Source organism: Lepisosteus oculatus, chromosome 29 (genome assembly GCF_040954835.1).
Source record: "Lepisosteus oculatus isolate fLepOcu1 chromosome 29, fLepOcu1.hap2, whole genome shotgun sequence".
Taxonomy (NCBI): domain Eukaryota; kingdom Metazoa; phylum Chordata; class Actinopteri; order Semionotiformes; family Lepisosteidae; genus Lepisosteus; species Lepisosteus oculatus.
In genome coordinates this window covers 5,314,178-5,336,991 of record NC_090724.1, presented here as the reverse complement: position 1 = coordinate 5,336,991, position 22,814 = coordinate 5,314,178, and the positions used below count along the sequence as shown (strand labels likewise).

The 22,814-nt window shown below is 43.1% G+C and overlaps 2 protein-coding genes and 1 non-coding gene across 6 annotated transcripts in view; 2 read left to right on the top strand and 1 right to left on the bottom strand.

The window, feature by feature from the left end:
* The window catches only part of cherp (calcium homeostasis endoplasmic reticulum protein), a 16,806-nt gene extending 7,541 nt beyond the window's left edge, over positions 1-9,265 (bottom strand). Inside the window, exons 1-11 of one of the 3 annotated variants that reach the window (XM_006639993.3) lie at positions 9,069-9,265; positions 8,437-8,746; positions 7,403-7,576; positions 6,695-6,733; positions 4,845-5,008; positions 4,017-4,154; positions 3,398-3,549; positions 2,728-2,839; positions 2,145-2,234; positions 1,158-1,365; positions 469-653 (exon numbers count right to left, since the gene is read on the bottom strand). In XM_006639993.3, coding sequence (XP_006640056.2) covers positions 469-653; positions 1,158-1,365; positions 2,145-2,234; positions 2,728-2,839; positions 3,398-3,549; positions 4,017-4,154; positions 4,845-5,008; positions 6,695-6,733; positions 7,403-7,576; positions 8,437-8,461 — 1,287 coding nt within the window. In that variant the 5' untranslated portion in view covers positions 8,462-8,746; positions 9,069-9,265. The remainder of the gene's footprint in view (positions 1-468; positions 654-1,157; positions 1,366-2,144; positions 2,235-2,727; positions 2,840-3,397; positions 3,550-4,016; positions 4,155-4,844; positions 5,009-6,694; positions 6,734-7,402; positions 7,577-8,436; positions 8,747-9,068) is intronic. The other 2 variants (XM_069186137.1, XM_015365472.2) reach the window with 2 other exon arrangements.
* safb (scaffold attachment factor B) lies at positions 8,689-22,814 on the top strand. Of its 2 annotated transcripts, XM_015365474.2 has the most exons (22): positions 8,689-8,771; positions 9,468-9,625; positions 10,950-11,037; positions 11,438-11,502; positions 11,593-11,823; positions 12,171-12,242; positions 12,818-12,845; positions 13,760-14,222; positions 14,574-14,620; positions 16,228-16,340; positions 16,768-16,917; positions 17,080-17,180; positions 17,584-17,642; positions 18,002-18,084; positions 18,520-18,665; positions 19,456-19,752; positions 19,954-20,088; positions 21,108-21,150; positions 21,240-21,328; positions 21,832-21,887; positions 22,242-22,296; positions 22,414-22,814. In XM_015365474.2, exons 2-22 carry the CDS (start codon positions 9,512-9,514, stop codon positions 22,529-22,531), a joined length of 2,553 nt encoding a protein of 850 aa, XP_015220960.1. In that variant the 5' UTR covers positions 8,689-8,771; positions 9,468-9,511; the 3' UTR covers positions 22,532-22,814. The 2 variants fall into 2 exon arrangements, with proteins under 2 accessions (XP_015220960.1, XP_015220959.1); XM_015365473.2 differs by lacking the exon at positions 8,689-8,771 and having other exon boundaries at positions 9,345-9,625.
* On the top strand, positions 18,945-19,081 carry LOC138225603 (small nucleolar RNA SNORA42/SNORA80 family). Its single transcript, XR_011184062.1, has one exon. It is a non-coding gene; the product is annotated as a small nucleolar RNA SNORA42/SNORA80 family (small nucleolar RNA).

Sequence of the window (22,814 nt, the reverse complement as noted above, 5' to 3'; positions counted from 1 at the left end):
GCCAAGGACAGAGCCGACTTGGGGGGCAATGGAACAAAAAGTACGGTCTCCTGTAGAAGACAGGTTACAGCATTTTCTTTTCTTCACGTTCACTCAAATACAGTAGTTACCGAGCCAACACGTGTTACAAACCGAAAATGTCGATTTGCAGAGGAACATGAGCGCAGCCTGTTCGGTCTGGTGCTGATGGCTGAAGCCTTATGCTGGATTCAGGCATCAGTACCCGCTTTCAATGCAAGATACAGCCTCCTGTGCACATCAGCACAACCTGCAACCTGGAAACACTCGCCTTTTCCAGGTACAGCTGTAACTAATGGAATTCGGTGCCCAGGGGACCATCTACAACGAACTGGGACCTTTACAGTATCTTGCAGTTATTGGCTAACCAAAGTTTAATTCAGAACCCAACCGCAATGGTCCCTACTCCGTATCCAAGTAGCGAATCTTTCACACCAGGGAGACGCATACCGGCTGCTGCTGGGGCCAGGCAGACATGCTGTGCTGAGGGTCAAACCAGTTTGGCTTGGTGGCAGGAATGGGGTCGCTGGGCCCCCTAGGGGCCACAGCTGCTGCAGCCAGTGGGTCCTGGGCTCCAGGTTGGGCGGGATCATAATCCCCTGGAGGGGGGACAGACATCGTCGCCTTGACATCACCTACAACATTCAAACGGCGTGAAGGACACTGCTTAATACATCTGCTTGTGAAAGTATACCAGAAAGTACAACTGAATGAAAAGCATACGCACTATGCACATTTCGTCAGGACTGGTATTCCAGTTACACTGTATTACATGCACAAATGTTGCAAAGCAAAATAAAAATAAAAGAGTCAATGATTTTCAATGTTTCAACCCAAGGACAGCGTAAGACTTCAGTTCAGTGTTAAGAGTTCCGATTATACGACTCATGTGATGTCATCTAACATTATAACATCATATTTCATCAGCAACGGATGCTAGAATGTGGCAAAATAAGTCAATTCTAGCTGACAGGTTTACACCGAGCAGCAGAAACTGAAATCCAGTCTATGGGTGCCCATTGCTCAAGAGACGGGCAGCTCGGGCTGGTCTGCGTACTGCCACACACGCTAAGGAGGTATCAGAAAGGTGTTTCGCCAGGGAGCCTGCCTGCAGGAGTTTCTCTCTCTCTCTCTCTCACCTGGCTGCGCCGTCACGGTTGCCCCAGGCGCGGCAGGCTTCACCTCGCTCTCCACTGGGGCCAGCTGCGCCGCTACAGCCGCCTGCTGCTGCTGCTGCTTCAGGCTGGCCACAAACTCCTCATGGTGGCTCTTCAGCGTCTGGATCTGCTGCTGAAAGGCCAGCTGGACAGGCTGGACAACGGCGGCGTACTCGGTGATCAGCGACGCCTGGGTCGAGAACGGGGGGGGTTGCATGTTGAATAATAATAACGCCCGCTGAACATTGTCACACAGTACCGAGAGGAAGAGGAGCGGTCTGGTTAGGACTTGTGAAGAAAACAAAGCCGCCTGGAAGACAGGGAACTTGAGCAGAAGTAAAAAAGTACAAAGTCTGTACAAAGAATAATACTGCATTGGCAATTATTTGTTTAAGCAAATGCATATAGGCAACGGTACCAGCAATTCTAAAGGACGCTTTCTCTCAGTACTTCTTACATACCCGTCTGACCGAGGGCTTTGTGCACGTGACATCATAGGAGAACCAGGCTGGCTGATCTCCTCAATTATTACTATTGCTATGCAGATCAACAAGTCAAGTTCATCTTCTGTGCTTTGTACCAAGTACATATCTTTACACTGTTAAAATTTCTAACTATACCTCAACGGTTACAATCCTAAGCTTTCCTCTGATCCCCTTGGGGACCAAGCAGACCAACGTGAGGCACAGCTCATTCACATAGTTGTTTCATTAACAACAATACTAATGAGCCTTTGAGCTCCATAGCTGTACACTCAGCAGACGGAGAAAAGCACAGAGTAAATAAGTAGGTCTTAACCCTTTCATTTTGAATATACCCCTACAGATTCAGTAGATTAAACATTTAGATTAATACAATTGAATCTCCTTGTAGACCCTAAGCAACTGAAGTCACCATCTGAAGGACCTGGACACCTGAATCTCAATGGTGCATCAGGCAGGAATGAAACACAGCCGTGCCACCACTCACCTGATACTGCCCCAGCCCCAGCGCAGGACTCTGCAGCTGCTGGATTGTCGACTCGTCAAAGTAGCCATTCTTTTCCCAGAGCTGCAGTAGCTGGGCCAGGAAAAAGGGAATGAAATTCGGGTAAAAAGAAAAAAGAACATCGTAATACATCTGGTTGGCCGCCAGCCGTTAACATCCACATGATTGCTTACAAACAAATTACGGTGAAGCAACTGCGATGCAGCCTTCTAGAAACAAGGGGAATTTTGGTCGTGGAGAGTCTCAGTCCAATCCAGGTAGTCTCACAGGTGACCCTAAATCAACCTATCCCTAAAGGATGCAGACACTTAAATGTTAAAGACTAATTAAACAAGTAGTTTGGTTAATATAACTCTGGTCAAATGTTTAAGTGGAGATTTCTGATCTAAATATTCTCTACATTACTTCAATTAACAAAACACCTGCTTACCTCCCACACACTGTTTAAATCCTAACTAAGATACTAACAATCTGCTGCACTGGGGTGCTTCAGGACTATGGCTGGAGACCACCACCTGTCACATTAATAAATTAATTGACAAGCAATGACGAACGACAGACTCACTCTGGCGATTTTCTGCTGTTTGTCCTCTTCTACAGCTAGAAAACTAGTGCAGTAAATTGGGACGACAACTTTCTGCAGGGCTGCAAGAAGGTCCCTTTGCTGTTTCCTTTGACTGAAAAAAATATCTCAATTATAAAATAACAAATATCTCACACAACAGCTTTTTAGATCAAACAGTGCCTAATGACTTAGTGAGAATGGGAGCAACATAATTTTCATAACAGTTCTTGCTTTACTCATTGTTTTACTTCACTCAAGACTACTCATCCACAAACCTCACCTAGGTGACTTCATAAAGATCCATGTTAACTAAACAATCTGGTTCTTTATTTATTGTACAGACACCACAGGTGTTTTTTTTTTTACTTATTTAACTGGACAGCCTGGAAACACTGTGCCCTCTAGAAGGTTTCTCAGCTAGTCTGATTTAATGACAACTGATGCTCACGTCAATCTTTCATTCTGAAAGAAAAAACATGAGCCTTTTTATAAATACGAGGCAATCCAAATCTTTCAAATATCTTCATTCAAATCAGCCACTGCATTTCTAAACAGTAGTACAGGTATATTATATTCATTCTTCAAAACATGTATCCTAAATGCGACGGACTATCCGGTCCATGTCTGAACCCAGCTCTCGATCCACCCCAGGCAGACTCCAAGTTCTCACCAGTGATGGAGGACATCATTGATGAGATAAATGAGGTGCAGTCGGAGCTCAAAGTGGGCACCTTCGGCTGTGATGCGATTACGGAGGTGACCGCCCATCAGCTCACAGTGCTGAGGGGTTTTTGCATTGTTAAACATCCAGTTCTTCCCAGCCTAGACAGTCAAAAATAAACAAAGAGAGACTCAACATGCAGGCCACTGTGTACCAAACTCACAGAGGGAGCAATGCACCCTCCTGCCTTCAATAATTAACAGCATGTAACCCTTTAAATTATCTAGATCAAGTTCGACCCAAGTATCTTGTTAATGTCCATATCAAACTTATGAGCGAGAGAGCTGTGTAATTATGAAACAGCACAGGTACACCAGTGCACTAAAACACAAATGGTAAATGAAAGTACAGACAGAAACACCACCAAAGGCTATAACAAGTTTTCAAGATAAACTTGCAAAAGTTAATTGCAACTTTGCTTTGAGAATATTTTAATCCCTTCCAAGACCCACTTTACTGAATAAAGATCGGAATTAGATTTAAAATACTGTGTGAGACTAGACAGCTGAAGAAAACAATATAAGAAAATGTCTCTCAGAACCAACTGAAGTTAGCTCCTCTAACTCACTGAGATGGCGTCTTTAGTGCAGGTATCAATGATGGGCTGCAGCAGACTATCAAACTCCCCCATGTCCAGCTGTGTCTCCACAAGCAGTTTCTGGGTTTGCTGCTCCATGGCCAAGGCAATCGCAGCAGACACCTGCTCCTGGAAAAGGACACGAACAAACAGTCAAATAAAAAGCTTCCAACACGTCTTGATGGATTCCTGAAGCGGGAACCCTGAGGATTTGTGACAATTAATGGTGTCTCTGTGGCTGGAATATTTGTTTAACCCTATTCAGGCTTTGCAAACCAAGTGCATGCCTCTCTTGTTAACAGCAGGATGCTTCTGCTGTATGGTTAAGCAAAGTGGCACAACAGCTGTAAAAGGGCAAGGTAGCAAGTAGTTCAGGTGGGTAGCTGCGTCAGCATGCGTAGGCTGCAAAGGAACAAGTAATAGGTTTATTCCATGCTGAAAAAAAGAAGAAGAAAGAGAACACAACGTTTCGGCCGTGGAGCCTTCTTCAGGCCCTCTAAGGCTGGGTTTGTTCTTCCCACCTGAAGAAGGCTCCACGGCCGAAACGTTGTGTTCTCTTTCTTCTTCTTTTTTTCAGCATGGAATAAACCTATTACTTGTTCCAAGGTAGCAAGTAAATGTTAATTTCTCACTAAAACGTGCAAAAAAACAAACTCTGTTTTGGCTGGGGAGCCTTCTTCATCAGTGAAGCTTTTTTTCTTTAAAAAGCACAGATCAGTCAACAGAGTCTTTTTTTTAACGTTACTGAACACTTTTCGATTGTGAGCGAAGCACACACTTCACAAAGAGCCAGTGGTTATGACTACGGCCGCCACAGACCTGTCTGAGGCTGTGCAGGTGCTGCTCTTGTTGCTGCAGATTCCACTGGCTCTGCTGGACAAGCTCATCCACCGAGGGGGTGGCGGGAGGGATGGGAGGAGGGGGCAGTGTGGCCATGGGGGGTGGAGCATCTGGAGCCTCTTGTCCTGGCTGTTTACAGAGCACTGGAAACAACAGGAAGGGACAACATCACTGTACACTGATGCAAAACAGCTGAAGATACAGACAACATTGCTGAATACCATAACCCACAAGGCATGTTATCCCTTTATGTACTGGTGATGGGGATGCACAACGAAACACATATGGACAACGAAAACAGGGGTGCACAACTCCAGTGTCAAGGGTTGAAGGATCTTGATGTTTTCATTCATACTGAGATTTTACTTACCTAACTGAACAACACACGTGTCTTTTCCCTATACAAAGCCTTCAGGGGGTGATGGTTTAATTAAAACGATCTATTCTGCTGGCCTGTGGCCCTCTAAGGCTGGGTTTGTACACCACTGATTTAAAGGCACATGCACTATTGCAATACGGGATTTATAACAAAGCTACGGTTTATTGCTGTGAAAAGCTGCACTGTGTTCCACAGGGATTGGCAAGCACAACAAACTCACAAATGGGAAATTAAAATAAATGCGAGAGAAAAATGAACACGAAAAGACTGCAGAGCAAATGATGAAGCTGTAGTATCTTTCCACAGGCAATGTTAAGCAGAGGTTTTGGAAAATTGTAAAAATGTGTCTGTTTTGGACCTACTTCGGCTGAGGGTTAAGTGAGTTCAGATGTCACAGAGGCAGGGACACTTAAGAAAAACTACATCACCCCAAGGAAAATGCAGCAGAGAAAAATTATTCTGTCACAAAAATCTTCTAAACCTGTTCATGACTATTTAACCTTTCATCAGTGCCGAAATATCATGATGTTTTTTTAGCCTAAGCTCAAAACACGGATCAACATGGGACACATGGATGAACAGATAGTACCAAAACTCTGTATGCAGTGCATACAGTTTATATCATTCCATTAAATTCTTAAAATGGCAATCCTCAAACTTCAAATTTCATCATCAGCTTTGAACTGGAGTTTACATTACGTTGTTAAACAGTAATCCACCTTAACCCCAGCAAAAGCTACAGTATCTTAAGGGTGTATGTGGAAAACGGGTCAAGAAAAATAAAACTAACAACCACAAAAATGCAATGGATTTCATTCATAAAATCATAAAAGGAACCTATCTTGTAATTCCTTCACCTACTTTATCCAGCACCATATGACTCTAAAAAAGTAAGGAATAACTTTTTCTGAACTGTTTCTAAAAACAGAATTCCTGGGGAGATCAGTTTTTACAATTCAAGCAGCAATGATGATATTTAAAAAATCATTTAAACGAAAGACAGGCTGTGTAAATAGGAAACAGCTGATTTTCTAAACAAAGTATCAACCCAAACCCTGCCTATATCATGCAGCAAAAGAAGGCACACTGTCTTTAATATTCACAGTGCCAAGCGATACAGGTTAAACACTTCAGCAAGTGTCTGAAATACTGAACATCAGACTCTGGTACTTGCTATAATCTCTGTGATCAAAAACAGTATCTATTTAGGCTGAACATCCAGTAACCCCAGAATCCCCGATAACAGCCATGAGCCACAAATAATCAAAAGTCCATGTTTGAACTATACAAAAAAAAAAACAAAATGAAAAATAAAGCTCAAATAAACATAAAAATAGAAATGCAACTCAGCCTCAGATCTTTGATCATGCCAGAATGAAAATTAAAAAAAGAGCATGTCTGGGTATCCTTCTGTCAAAATGGAACTGCTGAGTAACATTCTAATAAATACCTTCCAACTTATACTCCTCACATTCGTGTGTAGTAGAATCTATAAGGAAAGAAGGACACCTTTAATACAGAACACTGCTGGGTTGATCGCTTCTTTAGAAAAACAATTGTTATGGAAATGATTTAATCTTAAGCCTCTATGACTTACTGCAGTTTCAGTGTTAACAATTAAAAGGTGCATCTCTATCATGCTTAGCAAAGTAAACTGAGAAAGAGCATCCTCTTTTTTGTACTGATGCCTGCCTATAATGAAGAAAACTACAAAATACTTTTGCAAATGTTGCCATTATGAGTCCATTACAATTAAAAACTAATCACACTTGTTAAAAAAATCTCATTAGTGTTTCATTTAATTTAACATAAAATAGCTTTAAAAATGCAGCACATTTTAAAGGTTAAAACATATCCTTATGAAACACTTCTCATCCACACCAATTTTCTGTTACTTAACTACTTATTATCTTTAACAAAGCAAGTTACTTGATTACATGAGATGAAAGGGAATTTGGAATAGAAATCTGAAATCCCTGCTGTGCTGCTCTTCAAAATAAAAGACAATATTTGACTCCTGAGTATAAGAAAACAGAGTAGTTAAAAAAAAAAAACATCTGCATATTTCCTTAACCAGACTCGACCACATAAAGCAGCGTTCTTTCAATGTAACGAGAAGCACAGGCAGTGGATTCGGGGTAGACAGCAGAGAACGTACGCTGTTGCTGCTCAACGGCCAGTTTGTACTTGTAGTAGTTGAAGAACTCTCCGCCAAACAGGAAGGAGAATTTGGGGTTTTCCTTCTGCTTCTCCATCGTCATCTTCTCAAACTCTGGGCCATTCCGGGCCACAAACTGGGCCAATTTATCGATGACATTCCTCAGCTCCTGGTCTGCAGAAATACAAAATGAACCCAGTGTTAAACACGGCCCACTGTTGCTTACGGACCAAATACGTTACCTTTCAGGATTTGATGAAGGGCTAATGTATTTGAGGCTTGGTAAAACATACATTATTTATTTTACAGTTTCTGCAGAATGCAACACATTTGCAAATCTCGTATATAGTGGAGCCTTTATTGACAGTACCTGTCTTTCTATATCTACCTATCACCCAAAACGTGAGATAAACCCAAAATAAGAATTTGCAAAGCGATGGAACAATCCACCACATACATTTATACATTTATGAGATTGTCTCTGTTGATTTAAGAGAGTCCGTTTTGCTATGTGTTCGCTGAATCTGATTCTTCAGGGCACTTAAAGGTGTCACGCCACACTTACTTTAACGCACTCACGTAACACTGTTTATGCCCCTATCAAATCCACTTTGTGGGCTTTTCTCAAAATTACTTGGCCGTTATAATAGGTGCGTGATTTCAACATCTGTTGAGCTTAGGGTCTGTTATTTTCTCTTACAAAGAAAGAAATACACTAAGATTTATATTGACGTCGATCTCTTGCGAGACGACTGGCTGCACCAGATTAGAATATACAACGTTAACAAAACGACTGCTAAAATAAACCAATGGAGACTGGTAAAGTATGAGGTATGTATCGATACAGGCCAAGTGAAGGGTTCACACTTTAACGGCGGGCTGCTTGAACGATGCAAATACAACATCATTCATTTCAATACAATGTCCGCTTGGAGGAAGGCGTGAGGCCCATGGCACACATCGCCAACAGCACGCAAGGTAAACCAAAAACCTAAAAATAAATCCAAATCTGGACTTCTGCGGTCGTTTCTTACCCTCGGGTGGCGCTGGGATATCCATGGCTACAAGAGGCACACTCGGACAGCACGGATCGCTAGTAAAACAGCTCCCAGTTTAACTCAGTAAAACGCTGCCCATTCCTCTCAGGGCTCAACCGGAAGCGCATCTTCAAGTGTAACAGATTCATATTTTTTTTTACACTGCGGGTCGTCTCTCCCTCCAAGAGGCCTCTAAGCGCCTGTAGCGCCGCCTGGCGGAGAGGAGGCCCGCTGACACTGAAAGGCGCTGGTGAGCCAGAAGAATTCGCGGTCGGCGTCTAGAAACTTCGGAGAACTCCTTCCCCGTCTTTCGGGTGAAAAAAAAACACTCGGTAATTTCATGAAATGTGTTGGGTCGGTACCATTAAGGGGGGGCATTTCATGGCTTTTCATTTATTCCAGAAGATATTATTTGTGGGAATCCTTAATTGCCGGTAACAAATACGTTCTGAAGTTTTGAATCTTGATCTGCTTTTGTATATCATAACGAGTACATTTTCCGCATAAAATCTGTGTATGAACACGGTTTTAAAAAACGGAACCTTACGTTGAAACCCCAAATTAAATGGATTTTTTTTAATCGCAAATTTTTGTGCACCGAGCATCACCGAGTATTGTGAGGACAATACCTTTCTATCCCACTTTTCGTGGGGAGTGTGAAGACCACTATCCCATGGTCGTGAGACGCGCGAAAAGTGTATTTTTGCCACAGTATTACCACAGTATCAGAGTATCCAGAACCTCTTACTCGTGAAATCACTGTTTTACTCTAAAGCAGAATTAGACATGTAGCCGTTTTTTTCCTAATGACAACGCGGGAACCTCGAGCCAGTGCGCAGACTCCGGCGGCGCGCTCTCGCCGGAAGGCGCATGCGCAGCTCTCCCTCCTCCACGGCCCGCCTCCTCCGCGGGGAGACGCCATTTTGTTTGTGCGCTACCGAGCCAGCGAGCATTACCTCTCGGGCGTCTCGCTTATTTCACCCGCTCTTTCTTTCTGCTTTGTGTTCACGGGCACGCGATGGCTGAAGGTTTGTCGGGCGCAGACCCGGTGTCGACCGAGATCCCGGAAGGCATGGGGGTCCGCAAGCTGTCGGATTTGCGAGTGATCGACCTGAAAGCTGAACTGAAGAAACGGAATCTGGACACCAGCGGCAACAAGAGCATGTTGTCGGAAAGGCTCAAAAAGGTGCTGTAGGCCTCGGATTTGTTCGTGCATTTAAACAGATAAGAGAAGTGTTTCTGTGGCGTACCCTTCATGGAAATGTAGTTCCGTATTGTATAGGTAGAGGGTATTTTCGAGTAAAGTCCGCATTGCCTTATTAATCAGTTGCCTGAGTTTGCGTAGGAGTGTGCACCGTTTTTGAACACGAGATGCTTATGTAATTTATTTTTGTCTCGGCAGTTGCTAAAAATGCTCTAGTTACATGGTATAATACACATTACAGATTGCTGTTGTCGATGTGAGAGGCTGCGTGTTACCCTGAAATGATATTATTTCGGTTTATCTTACGGTTTTTTTTTTGCCATAAAAGAAACCGAGAGCTGTCATTGAGAAATTAAAAATCGCTTAAGGACCTGGTGCGCAATGTTGGCGCAACTCCTGGTACTTTGATTTTGATTGCTGTTACTTAATAGGCTATATTAACGCAATTCGTGGATCTAAATCGTATTGACATACGCGTTACATCAGTGGTGAATAGACCAGGAAAACACCGCTGATTTGTTTTCTAAAGAACGATTATAACCGTGTGGTTTTAAATGAAGTACATATTTCTGGGATCGAGAAGGAGTTGGGTTTGATCGTGACCGCCGCAGTTTCATTTACAGTGTCTTCAGGGAGCCATGCGGGTTACTGCAGTACATTTTAGTGCAGATGGGATAACTTATAGCATGTTATATTAACAGTTTCCCACGTAAATGTACGGTCATAGGAGTTATTTAAGGTGAAATTTTAGAACATAAGCCAGATTTTGCCTGATCAAAAGCAGAATGCGAGACCGGTGTCGCACCCAGACTTACAGCTAGGTGTCCTTCTTCCTGGAAATAGAAATGCTGATCCAGTTCCCTGATGTAGGCCTTCAGATGAGATGTTCAACTGTCATCTTGACTGTGCTGTTTGCCTGATCATTCAAAGTCCCGTGGCACTGTTTTTAAGAGATAGGATGCTACTCCAGTGTGCTGGCTCAGTACTGCTTTGGGCATGGACAGCTTGACCTTCCTAAAGTACCCTGATTCAGTTCGTAAAGGAGTTTCTCACTTCTCAAGTCAGTAGTGTAGTGGGGTTGCTGCACGCCGCCTGGGTGGGGCTGTACACCAGTGATAGATGAGGTGCGTCCCCTCCTATATGTAAAATAATCTGGAATTAATAGAACTGTCAGGTTCAAGGAATTATTTATTAGTTACACAATTTGATGTTAGGTCCTTAAGGTGTTTTGGGTCACATTGGATGTGCAAGGTGTTGCTTCAGAATGTTTTTGGTAAACATTAACATGTTTTCAATTTCCCCACAGGCAATTGAAGAGGAAGGAGGGAACCCAGACGAAATTCTTGTCACACTTGAGGCAGCTCCCAAGAAGACCCCGAAGAGGACCCCCAAAGGTACACTGGGTGGAATTCTTTTAATCCATTCCTTAAATTCTTGCCTTAAGATCCTCTTGAGAGTTTTGAACCTTGGCTACGAATCCAAGAAATATATATTTTTTATCCCCCACCTTTTGGGTGATTGTAGGTCAGATCTTGAGGGATAAGATATGCCTAGTTTCTTGCTACACTTTCTTGAGGAGGTCAAGTGTTATCGCTGTCCATTAGGCTAGATGGTACTTGGCTAACTTGGTGGTTTGCTTTTTGGCCTAAAACTGCACCTTTGGTCATAGATGTGAAAGTTGATTTGTTTTAACACAGCTAAAATGTACAGAATATTTTTTTTTTCCACCTGGAAATTCAGCTATCTGTGTTCTTTGTGGGTGGTTGGTTTACTTCTGCTTTCATCCTCCTTTAGGAAAACGACAGGAGAGTGATGGTCTTGAAGATAGCACTATTGAAGAAGATTCGGGAGATGGGCAGGTGAGTGTTGTGATGCATCCTTGATTGTACAAAAATGGAGTGACCATACATTTAAATTCAAAATAAAAAAAAAACATTTATCTTGTGTAGGATGACCCGGAAGTAAACTTGGAAAATCTCCAGGAGATGGACATCATGGACATGAGTGTCTTGGATGAGGCCGAGATCGATAATGGCATCCCAGCAGACTGTGACGAGTACGATGCCGATGAAATTCTTGATTCACTTTCCAATGAAGGAGATGCTGAAGGCATTCCGGAGAGCTTTGCCCACGACAGCTCAGATTCTCCTGTCCCAGAATCCGATCAGAAGCCTGAAGAGGTGAAGAGCCTTGTTTTCTCTTTCAAAGGCCATCAGCCACATTTATTCTATAAATATGTCTCTGGGGGAAAAAAGGGGCTTATACTTTACTAAGAATTCAGAAAACATGTTTTTGTGAGCTTTTACAGACTGCATATAAGCTTTGAAAAGTTTTTTTCCCTAATGATGTCACTATTTTTATTTCTGAAATCCCTTTTTTAGAATTTTCTAATCCTTTGATATGGCTAAATGTCCTCAATTTCTCGTTTGACATGTCACTAGTAAAACTCAGGCAGTTCCCATCTGCTGTGTAGATGGCTGTCATTTATTTGGCAAATATTAACTTGTTTTATCTGCTGCAATTTTAGGATGAGAATATGGAGGCTGAAGGTGACTGTGCTCCAAACGTGGAGGATCTTGAGTCTGCTGAATCGAAAGAGGTATGTTAAAGCTTCCTTTTAAGTTTTTGTTTTTAAATTTGCTTTTATTGAAATTTTGTACAGTTGTGTCATTTGTCATAGTGTTATACTGATTGCTCATGAATCTTGAGGTATGTAGGTTAGGTAACACATAAAAGATGCTTTCATAGACCTCAGCTTAATCAAGGTATCTCAAGGGTCCTGAGCACATTAAAACTCACATTGGCACAACAAATTACAGTAGGATTACCTACTGTAGAAATACCTGGCTTGTTTAACAACCCTAAACCAGCTTCTATTGAGATCTTTTTTTACACTAAACTAATTTACACCCATGTGCAAATGTGGCATTCCTTTCACATTCAGTTAATGACTTAATCCCACTTTTAGTGAACAGAAGTATAATATGAGGTCATTTACCGGCCTCTAGTGGCAATGGAGTCTCAATCGCTTACCCAACATGCCGCGGATATATTTACATATTTCAGCATTTATCAAATCTGTCATGTATCTTGAAATATGCTAAAATATATTAATTGGTTCATTCGTTTATAATGATCTTCACAGTCACAATTGTTTCCTCTTTTTTTCCATAGGAATCTGAAGACATTAAGGACGAAACAGGTACTGTTCAGAACGAAAGTATAACATGTAGTAACTCAGTCTTTTCCCACAGTGTGTGAATCTTGATTAAGCAAATGCTTGACGTCGGTGTTCGTGCGCTAAAACGTTGTTCCCAAATAGAGACTGGAAACCCAAAGAGAGTTACTGGCTCTGTGTTCCAAAACCCATAGACTGATTATTTCGCTAACCTTAATTCATTGGCTTTTGATATTACAAGTGGGTTGTCCACATTTTCCGCTGCTGACACAGATCGATGTTGTCAGGGTGGTTAGTGAAAGCACAGGGCCAGTGATTTAAGCAGCACGCTTAGTGTTTTGAATAAGGTCTTCGCTTAGCCGTTGCAGATGATGTGCAGTGTTTTTAGGTTGCCACTTGCCACAAATGAAGACAGAAGTCAAGAAGAGAAGATTGGAGTCCGGCATTGGAAACGGTTAAAGAAAAAATCGCCCCGCGATCCATTTTAGGACTCATTTTCTAGTGTACAACTTGGAGCTATCCTTAATGAACTCTTAACTACTTGGTAATCAACTGCAAAGGAATTCTGAATTTCCTAATTAAAATAAAATCCTTACTGCGTCATGGACACTTAAAGATCACAACATCGGACATGCATGAAGACTTTCGGCTCAACTGGACCTCTTTGGCAGTCTTGTGGCTTTCTTCACCTCAGAATTCAGTCTTTGTCTCTGCTTTGGATCAGGTGAATGAATGGTCGATATCTGAGTAGAGTTTAAAAAAAATTAGTTGCTTAGGGATTTTTTTTTGTCTGCCTCTTTGGCTTTTTTTTCCAGTCTCTGGTTAAATAATAAAGAAAGGTTCACGTCCTGTTGCAGCCTTGCCAGTTCCACGTTTATGATTGCTGTGTTTCAGAAGTAATTAAACTCTGTGCCATTCTATTCCTGTTAAATCCGTAGAAAATGAGAAAGTAGCCGGGTCTTGTAAATCTGAACCGCTTAAGGAAGAGGCGCTGGAACAGCCATCCGCACAAGAGTCCTCTGCCAGCGAGGGCTCTCAAAAAGGCCTGGAGGAGGACATTGTGTCTGTCACCGTTAAACCAGAGGATGCCCTCAATTTGGAGAACGATCCCACGAGTGACGTGGAAAAGCCAGAAACGAAGCAAACGGACAGCGAAGCGAAGGGCAGAAATGGGCAAAATGTCAAAGAAGAACAGATGGACACAGAAAACGCGTGTAAAGATGATGCTAGTTTAAGCGAGCAGGGCACAGAAGCGACTGAAAGTGCTATTGAGTCAGAAAAGGAGTTAAAAGCAGAAGGTGGGGAGGGTGAGGAGGAAGCCAGGAAGACTGAAGAGAACGCTGCAGAATCGACGGCAGCGAAAGAGTCCTCTTCTGTTGAGGGCGATGATCAGAAAAAGAGGTTTGTTGTTTTCTGTCTACTAGAACAATCGCTATCTTTGTTACATTGGCTCCTTTTGTTAACAGTTTGGTGCAGTTAGGAGGTAAAAGTGGTTCATGCATCTTTTCCTCTAAATACACCCCCCCACACACTTTTGTCCCCCCCCACCTTAAAGTAGCGTAATGGAAATTTGTTTGGCCGTTTAAAAGGCTGCTAAATCTTGAAGTATGTTGGAAACTTGTCTATGATGTAAACTGGCCAGTGTGCTTTCAGACTTCGTTTTGAAATCTTGCACGCAAGGTAGGTATGTTGTATAAGAGAACGGCATGTTTGCAAATGGCAGGATATTGATATGTGATTTTTTCTCTCTAGTTCTGATGAGGAAAAGGGTGGTAAGCCTGAGACACAGGAAGAAAAGGGTAAGTGTTTGTGTACAGCTTAATGTAATATTTTATTCCATTCACTTGTTTTGCATTTGATCAGTGAGTTTTCTTTAATTCCTTATGGTTTATCTGTTTAAACAGCCCCTAATAGGTGATCGTGTAATCTTCCTTTTGTGTCAATGAGCACTTTTTTGTAGTGCAGTTCTGTTCAGAATTAGCTTTACCTGTAAGTTGACAATTGGACCTGAATTGTCCCTGGAACTGCCTGAAGAAGGTGGTATGGTGGCAAAGGGGTTAACATTGCTGCCTTGCAGCGCTGGGGTCCTGGGTTCAACTCTGGACTGGACTAAAGTACTGTCTCTTTGGAGTTTGTCTGTTTTCTCCGTGTTCACATGGGTTTTTGTTGGGTGCTCTGGTTTCCAAAGATAATGGTAGGTTAACTGGCTTCTAGGAAAATTGACCCTGGTGTGAGTGTCTCGTTCTTGTGTTGGACTGGCATCCCATCCAGGGTGTTCCCTGCCCTGTGTCCATTAATTGCTGGGGTAGGCTCAAGCTCCCCATGAATGGTTAGAAGTAGGGTTGGGTGGTTTAACCAGTATACCGGTAGAAATATGTGCCACGATATGGATTTGGCTATACCGTTTATAGCAGTATTTTGATGTTTACATAGATTGCGCTGCCAGCATCGTCGCAAAAAGGGGTTTGGAAATTTGTACTGTTGACTCGTCATAGTTTAAAATTCCACTGTATTTTAGCTTCAGTTGTATAATTCTGAAAATGTTAATCTTGCAGATATTTGGAAATCTGATAGGTTCAGAATTACTGATCTTCTGCGGTTAAGAAGTCCGGTTTATGACGCATCTGAGGTCATTGCGGCCAATAGAAACACGCGGGCGTCCTCTTCTCCTTTTTCGTGAAAACAAATGCACGTGTTCGGTGTGCCCATCTGCAAACAAATACATGGAGAAAGGCAGCGTTAGCGAGACGGGAACAAGCAACATAATTGTTGAAAAGAAGGGTTCTTCGTCTGTTGTTTGGAAATAGTTCGGATTTAAAAAGTAGGACCACGAGCAGAAAGCGATTATCTGCAAACCGCTGGCGACGATTTTAGCCAGAGGCAGTAATACAAAGAACCTCTTCTATTATCTAAAGATGAAACATGTATGAGAATGTGCTCCGTATCGAGCAGTTCTAGTCTCTAGTGTGAAAAGAAAAGCCATAACGCATACACTGCTGCCTGAGTCATTATGACCAGAAAAGCCAGCAGTGGAAGGACATTACACACTACTTCAGTTAAAATACTTAAAAGGCACAACACCGTAGCTAACCAACTGTGTTTATATTAATCTAATAGTTAACTCCAGGCAGTAAAAACTTACTATCCAAGTTTTGTACTCCTTTTAAAGCGTGTTCTATTGAAACATATTGCCCAGCCCTAGTAAGAACATGGATGGCTAAACTACCTGAAGGTCAACTATTCTTAAATCAGTTCAAGCTCTGATTGTCAGTATGTTCTTTTTCACAGTGTTTGTCATGTCTAAAGATCCTCTGTGGTGCTTTGGTAACTGCAGTGTTTTGCAAGGGGACTTCTTTTTAAAGATACCATTGTTTTCATGTTCCACTTCCTTCAATTTTTTGTGAAGCCCCTGCGAGTGGCACCGTCGCAGCCGCCAGCGGCAGAAACCTGTGGGTTAGTGGGCTGTCATCCACCACTAGAGCGACAGACCTAAAGAATCTGTTCAGCAAGTACGGCAAGGTCAGTGTTTCTTGTGACTTTATCGGTTATTTTATTATAAACAGCATTCTGGGCACCGCGAAGGTGCTCACTTGCTGCATGGCCTTGAATTTGTGGAAGGATGTGATATGTTGTCCTTTCATAGTGTACTCCATGCGACAGCAAAACATACTCCGAACCATTGAGTGACCTTGCTCACGTAGGTCATGTCACTGAAGAGGGTAGCACATTGTTTCAGAAAGCCAGTGATTTTTCTCCAGGAGTTTTGCCCTTTATAGTTCTGAATTTGCTGTTATGGAGCATATGGATAAGTAGTATGCCTTTATGGTTGTTTTCAGCATTCAGGTTTGAATTTTGTGACCGTTTTAGGGACCATGTAAATGTAACTGAGTGTCAGGTATAAACCATAATAACCAGGAAATAAAATTTTAATTTATTTTCTGTGTAGGTGGTGGGAGCTAAAGTTGTAACAAACGCCCGGAGCCCAGGTGCCCGCTGTTATGGATTTGTCACAATGTCCTCAACGGATGAAGCTACGAAGTGCATCAGTCATTTGCACAGAACGGAGCTGCACGGAAGAATGATCTCTGTGGAGAGGGTGAGCAGTTAGAGCCATGTGCCAGTGGCCTAGTGGAACTGCAGTTAACCTATAGTGGCTGCTGCTGTCTGAAGACGCAGTGTGGTTGGGAACTGACTTGAGTTTATGCTTGTATTTACCAATTAGATCCTCCACAGTTTCTTAACAGAGCTGTGATTTCAGGCTAAAAATGAACCTGCTGGAAAAAAACCCGCCGAAAAAGCTGATGCAAAGAAGTCCGGAAGTAACGACAGGCGACACTCGACAGATTCCAAATCTGAAAAGTAAGTACCTAAACCAGGCTTGCAAAGGTTTTTGTAGCATATCGGCTATGTTTTTTTCTCGCAATGGAGTGAATCTCTTGAGAGCTGAAGAACCCGCATATATGGGAGTGCAGTAGCCCTCAATTTTGTCCCATATGCGAGTAGAGTATTGGGTAACCATGTAAATCTCAGATTCTGCATATTTGCAGATGAAAATTTCATTAACCGTTCAACTGAACAGCCAGCTGAGAACAAATTTTCATTTAGAAGTGTGACATGTATACAAAAGAGTGGTTTCAATCAGAGAGAAGTACTGTAGATTAATTAAGACTACAGCAGCAGGTCCATACAGTTGGAGCTGTTCCATTGCTACATTAGGCGCATACAAAGTCTTAAATTCTTCATTGACATCTTGTTTTCACAGATCTGATGCTATCAAAGAAGATAAGTCTGAGTCAGGTGAAGCAGGAAAAGATGGGAAAGGTGAGTTCTGAGTGAAAAGAGTATCCTGCAAGAGTCTTGCTCTGCACTTAGGTGCCATGCTTGGCACAGGGTTTCAGAATACTCAGATTTTCTTTCTAATTCTGATTTAACAGTTTGCGTTTAAAATTGTACTTTAAAAAATTGCATGGCTTTGGTTTGAAGGGGGAGTGTCCCATTATTTTGTCTTTGTATACTCCATGCTATGTTGAAGATGTATTCAAAACTATTGTCTGGCCTAACTACCATTGCATTTGACCACTGATGTGGATACTACAAGGCATTTTTACAGAAAAGTTGAATGATGTATATGTACATACATGGTGAGTCCTTAACCTCTTTAAATGCTTTCTTCCTTGCAGGGCGTGGCACAGAAAGGACAGTAGTGATGGACAAGTCCAAGGGCGAGCCTGTTATCAGTGTCAAGACCAAAAGCAAAGAACGAGTAAGCAGCCTTCAAAATCACTGCATGGCATGTCACACTAAGGGGAGACCTCCTCCAAGGGGTGACATTTCTGGCTTTTAGTAACATGTATGTAGGAGTAGCACAGGCTGTCAGGTAAATCAACATGTGGTTTCATATTCCTGTGTATCGGAAACTGAGAATGGCGCTGAGCATGTTATCCTGTTCTACATTTGCGTGTGCTACTTCACTTTTTTTAGCTGCTTCACCAGGAGGCCTGGTAGTCCTGTGATCTTGATAAATCAATAGAAAGAAATCTATCATCCGGACCTGCTCTTTGCCGAGTTGAGAGATAATCAAGTGCTTCCAAGGCCCGTGGGCCTCTTCTTCCCTTCCTTTGTGCAAAACTCAAGTTTTTTTTACCGTCTCAACTCCCTAGTGAGCATAAAACCACAGCTTCCCCTTTCTCTGATTCAGAGCACCAAGAGCCGGGATAGAAAGTCCGAGAGCCGGGAGGAGAAGGACATCCTGTCCTTCGACCAGATCAAGGAGCAGCGGGAGAGGGAGCGTCAGAGGCAGCGGGAGCGCGAGATCCGCGAGGTGGAGAGGCGCCGGCACTCCGGGTAGGGCTCTGTCGGACCCTGGTCCCGGGCGCGCCCCCTCGTGTGACTTCTCAGCCGCACGGCCATACCCATAAAGCGCTCCTTCCGTTGTTGTGAACGGAGCTGTCTGCTCTTAAGTTAAATCATTTTCTGTGGAGGAGCACGGCGTGTTAAAACTGCAACCCTGGGTTTTTTCCCCATGCAGCTCATACCGCCCGTCGCAGCTGGGGATCTTGGCAGGTCTATGCCTGTGTTGCACAGCGGGTGTCATGTACAATGGGTGCTCCTTTCTGGAATTTTGCATGGCAATGGATTTATGGTGGGGTCTGCCACATGACCCTTCCGTAGTGTACCCCATGCTATATTATACGTGCTACTCAGAACCATTGTCTGGCCTTCCTCTGTAGGCTTTGTTCACTGAAGTGAGTAGGACATCCCACTCCTCCTTTCAAGGCTGCAGGCTCTTCAGTGAGGCCTTGTTTTGGTAGTGGCTAATATGCAGGATTAACTTCCTTGCCACCATGCGGTAACTTCCAGGCTCAATTTTAAAGTTTGTTTTAAAGCCACAACTCTGAAACTCCGTGGATTTGAAGAAGTAGTAACGAAATGAAACCTGATCTCAGGTTTCTGTTCCTGAATAAGCCCGACTGAAAATGCTTCACGTGAGGTTGTGAAGCTCTGGGAGTTGTCACCTTCCCCCGGGGGGGTGTGTGCCGCAGTGTGTTCAGAAAGCTGGAAAGAACGGGGGGGGATTCTCCCGGGGGGCTGCAGAGCTAAGCCGTGTGTTTCTTCCGGGTGGGGGGGGTTACAGCGAGCGGGAGCGGGACAGCCGCCGGGAGAGGGAGCGGATCCGGCTCTTCCGGGAGAAGGAGGAGCGGGACCGGCTCATGCGGCAGCGGGGCTGGCTGGAGCTGGAGAAGCGGCGGCTGGACAGGGACCGCATGGAGCGGGAGAGCCTGGAGATCGAGCGCATGAGGGTGGAGTACGAGCGGCGCCGGGAGCAGGAGCGCATCCAGCGGGAGAGGGAGGAGCTGCGGCGGCAGCAGGAGCAGCTGCGCTACGAGCAGGAGCGCCGGCCGATCAAGAGGCCCTACGACATCGACGGGAGGTGCGTGCTCCTCCCCGCTGGAGCGGCGTCTGCCCGTGCCACAGTAACTCCAGCCTGTATACGCTTGCTCAAGAATGTAACATGGAACTTTTCCATCTAGTGCTCAATGTAAGACCTGGTATCATTTTGTCTCCACCCCTTGTCGTCTGGAGGGATGGGGGGGGTCGAGTTGTTGGGCTCAAGCGCATTAATTCCCTGCAGGAGAGACGACTGGATGGAGAAGAGGATAGCCCTCGATGACCGCTACGGGCGCTCCGACTTGGGGCGCCAGGACCGCTACCAGGATTTCGACCACCGGGATCGTGGGAGGTACCACGACGACCTCCTGCTGGACAGGTGAGCTGGGCGAAAGTTGCAGGAGCAACGCGGTGGACCTTTGTTTGAAAAACAGCATTTTGCTCTTGGGATCTTGGAGAGTTAATATTTTAGCAGTGCAAAATCAGATTTGAGGTTATCTTCTGCTTGACCTGGATATCAAAAAAAGACTTCAGAAGTCTTTATTGAGATTTCATAAGAATCGGAATCTAGAGACTGCTTTCCCAAACTTCATAATCCTGCATTTTCCATTAAGATAAGATTTTTTTGTCCCCCGAGGGAAATTTTTGATGGACACCCAGCACTCCTGTACATTTAAATAGAGTAGAATGCAAAAAAAGAGAAGAAAAACATTGCACATTTTGCTATTACAAAAAATAATAAAAACATTGCACATCATTCTATTGCACATGTATAGTATAACACAAAACAACATGTAACATCTATAACACATCACAAAAACATATTGCACTCAAGTGCGTTGTAAGTGTCAAAATTGTGTTTATCCTTGACATTTGTGTTGAGAGCTTTAATGGATAGTGGAACAAAGGAATGTTTGTATCTGTTTGACTTACATTTGGGAACCCTAAAATATTTGTCAGAAGGAAGAAGCCGATATTCAGATTAGCTCCTAAACTTGCATTCCTGCGTTCAGATTCAGACATCACATTTTGAGTCTCTTTCTGAGATTTTCTGAGGCACTGCAATGTGATCAAACTGTTTGCGGACCTCTTCAATGCATACACTACTAATTTTAGAACTAAACATATCTGTAAAGTTCACATTTGGAGCAAGGTGATGGTATCTTATGCAAAATATTTCTCACCCAATGCTAAATTAGACCAAATTAACATTTTTTGTATTTTTTTTTAATGGCCTATAAAATTTGCTGGGTTCCAGGCCCCTGAGGACTGGGGTATTATAAAATTAGATTTGAGTTTTTAAACTTTTCACAGCTAGTCATAACTAGGAAGATCTGCAGAATGTATTCTTTTGATATTTAAAAATTCAACGGAACAATTTACACCTTTCATTTGCAGGCGAGATGGATCCCGAGGAATAATGGGAGACCGAGATGGGCAGGTAAATATGCTAAGCGGTTAAAATACTTTGTAAATCTGGGTGAGGTAGAAGTGATTGTTGGTGTTAAATCTAAATCTCCCTCTGCACAGCACTTCTCCGATCGCAGCGACCGGCATGGGCGAGATGCTCGGGACAGCTGGGCTGGCGGTTATGACAAGCGTGGATTGAATCCGTCAAGGTGAGATTCCTGGAAATATCCATTTTATCTCTAAAAGCCCTTAACTGATCCTTGATTATAGAGGTCAAACTTTGTTAATGAACTTTCAGCACTAGAGCAGTTGTGAACGAGGAGGATTTTTGTAGTTTTTCTGTTTGGTAGTTAGCAGCTTATTGATCCCAGAATCTTATCCAGCCCTTTATTGAAAGAGGTCTAGGTATTGGCTTCAACATCATGGCTGAGTAGCTTGTTCTCTGCTCCCACAACACTTTGGGTAAAGTGCCTGCAGGTCTCAGTTTTAAATGTACTGTTGTACCCGTTGCACTGTTGATACTGAAGGCATTTAGTGGGTTAACTTTCCACTGTTTTCACTTTTAACTTGTTAAATACTTGCTTCAGTTACTCGAATCTTTTTCAGTACCAAATGTGAATATATTAGGTGAATAGAAACAACTTCTTTACTTTAAAAAAAGCAGGTTGAAACAGAATGGCATTTTAAAAGTCTTGTTTTTTTTTTTTGGCAGGGATGGACGAGATTGGGACCACGGGCGCAAAATGGACGGAGATCGAGGCTGGCAGGGTAAGATAATCAGAGTTGACATCCGTTTGAAGCTCTTTGGAACCATCTTGTGTTCCTGTACATTGATGCATGTGACGAGATCACGAGTGTCACGTCAGTGAGCTCTTAAAGAGCTGCAGTGAGTTCAAAGTCTTTGTACCAGTGTGGGGCATGATTTGATTTATGGCTGGAGCTCTCCCATGGTCCTGTCATAGTGTACGACATGCCAGATCAAAGTGACTCCGAACCATTGACGGGCTTTTCAACGTAGGCCCGGTTCACTGAAGCGAGTTGGACATCAAAAACAATCCTGAGGGGAGCATCTTTTGGATAAGGTCTGATTTTTTTTAACATGCTGCCCTAACTTTCTTGCAGGTGGAGATAGAGGGATGCAAGGCCAGGGTCACATGAGCAGGGGAGGAATGCCAAGGTAAACCCTTTTTATTCAGGACCCGATGAAACGAGTCCTATTTCTGCTACTTTGACTGGTGTGGTGTTGTTTTTTTCCGGGCTTTGCTGATTTTGTCTTTGCATTCTCCATTGGTAGCCGTGGAGGATACATGCAGGGCGGGACGTCCCAGGGCCTTTCGGGAGCACTGAATCGACAGAACCCCATGATGCAGAGTGGTGGAATGCAAGGGGGTGCTTTCGGAAGACGTTATTAGCCTTTGTAGTTGCATGTTAGAATGTAATTTTGTATTTTTTTTATTCCACTGCGTATATAAATAGCTTTGGGAGCATTGTGAATTCAGATGTGACTCTCCTTTGTCATTGTTCTTTTTTAAAAAAACAAACACCTTTGGCCACAGAGGTTCTCTACTTTTTTTCCATGTACAAATTTCAGATCTTTAGTACTTTCGGTTTTTAAATATTTCGTTATCATGTTGATCTCAAGATGTTGTCATTCCAGATGTCCTTTTGTTTTAAAAGTAAAGAAATTGAAAACGA

Bases quoted from the DNA above. Each gene is read 5' to 3' on its own strand.
- safb (XM_015365473.2), top strand. From the start codon at position 9,458: ATGGCTGAAGGTTTGTCGGGCGCAGACCCGGTGTCGACCGAGATCCCG. The intron at 9,626-10,949 runs GTGCTGTAGGCC...ATTTCCCCACAG, and splicing joins TGTCGGAAAGGCTCAAAAAG to GCAATTGAAGAGGAAGGAGG. The intron at 11,824-12,170 runs GTGAAGAGCCTT...CTGCAATTTTAG, and splicing joins CCGATCAGAAGCCTGAAGAG to GATGAGAATATGGAGGCTGA.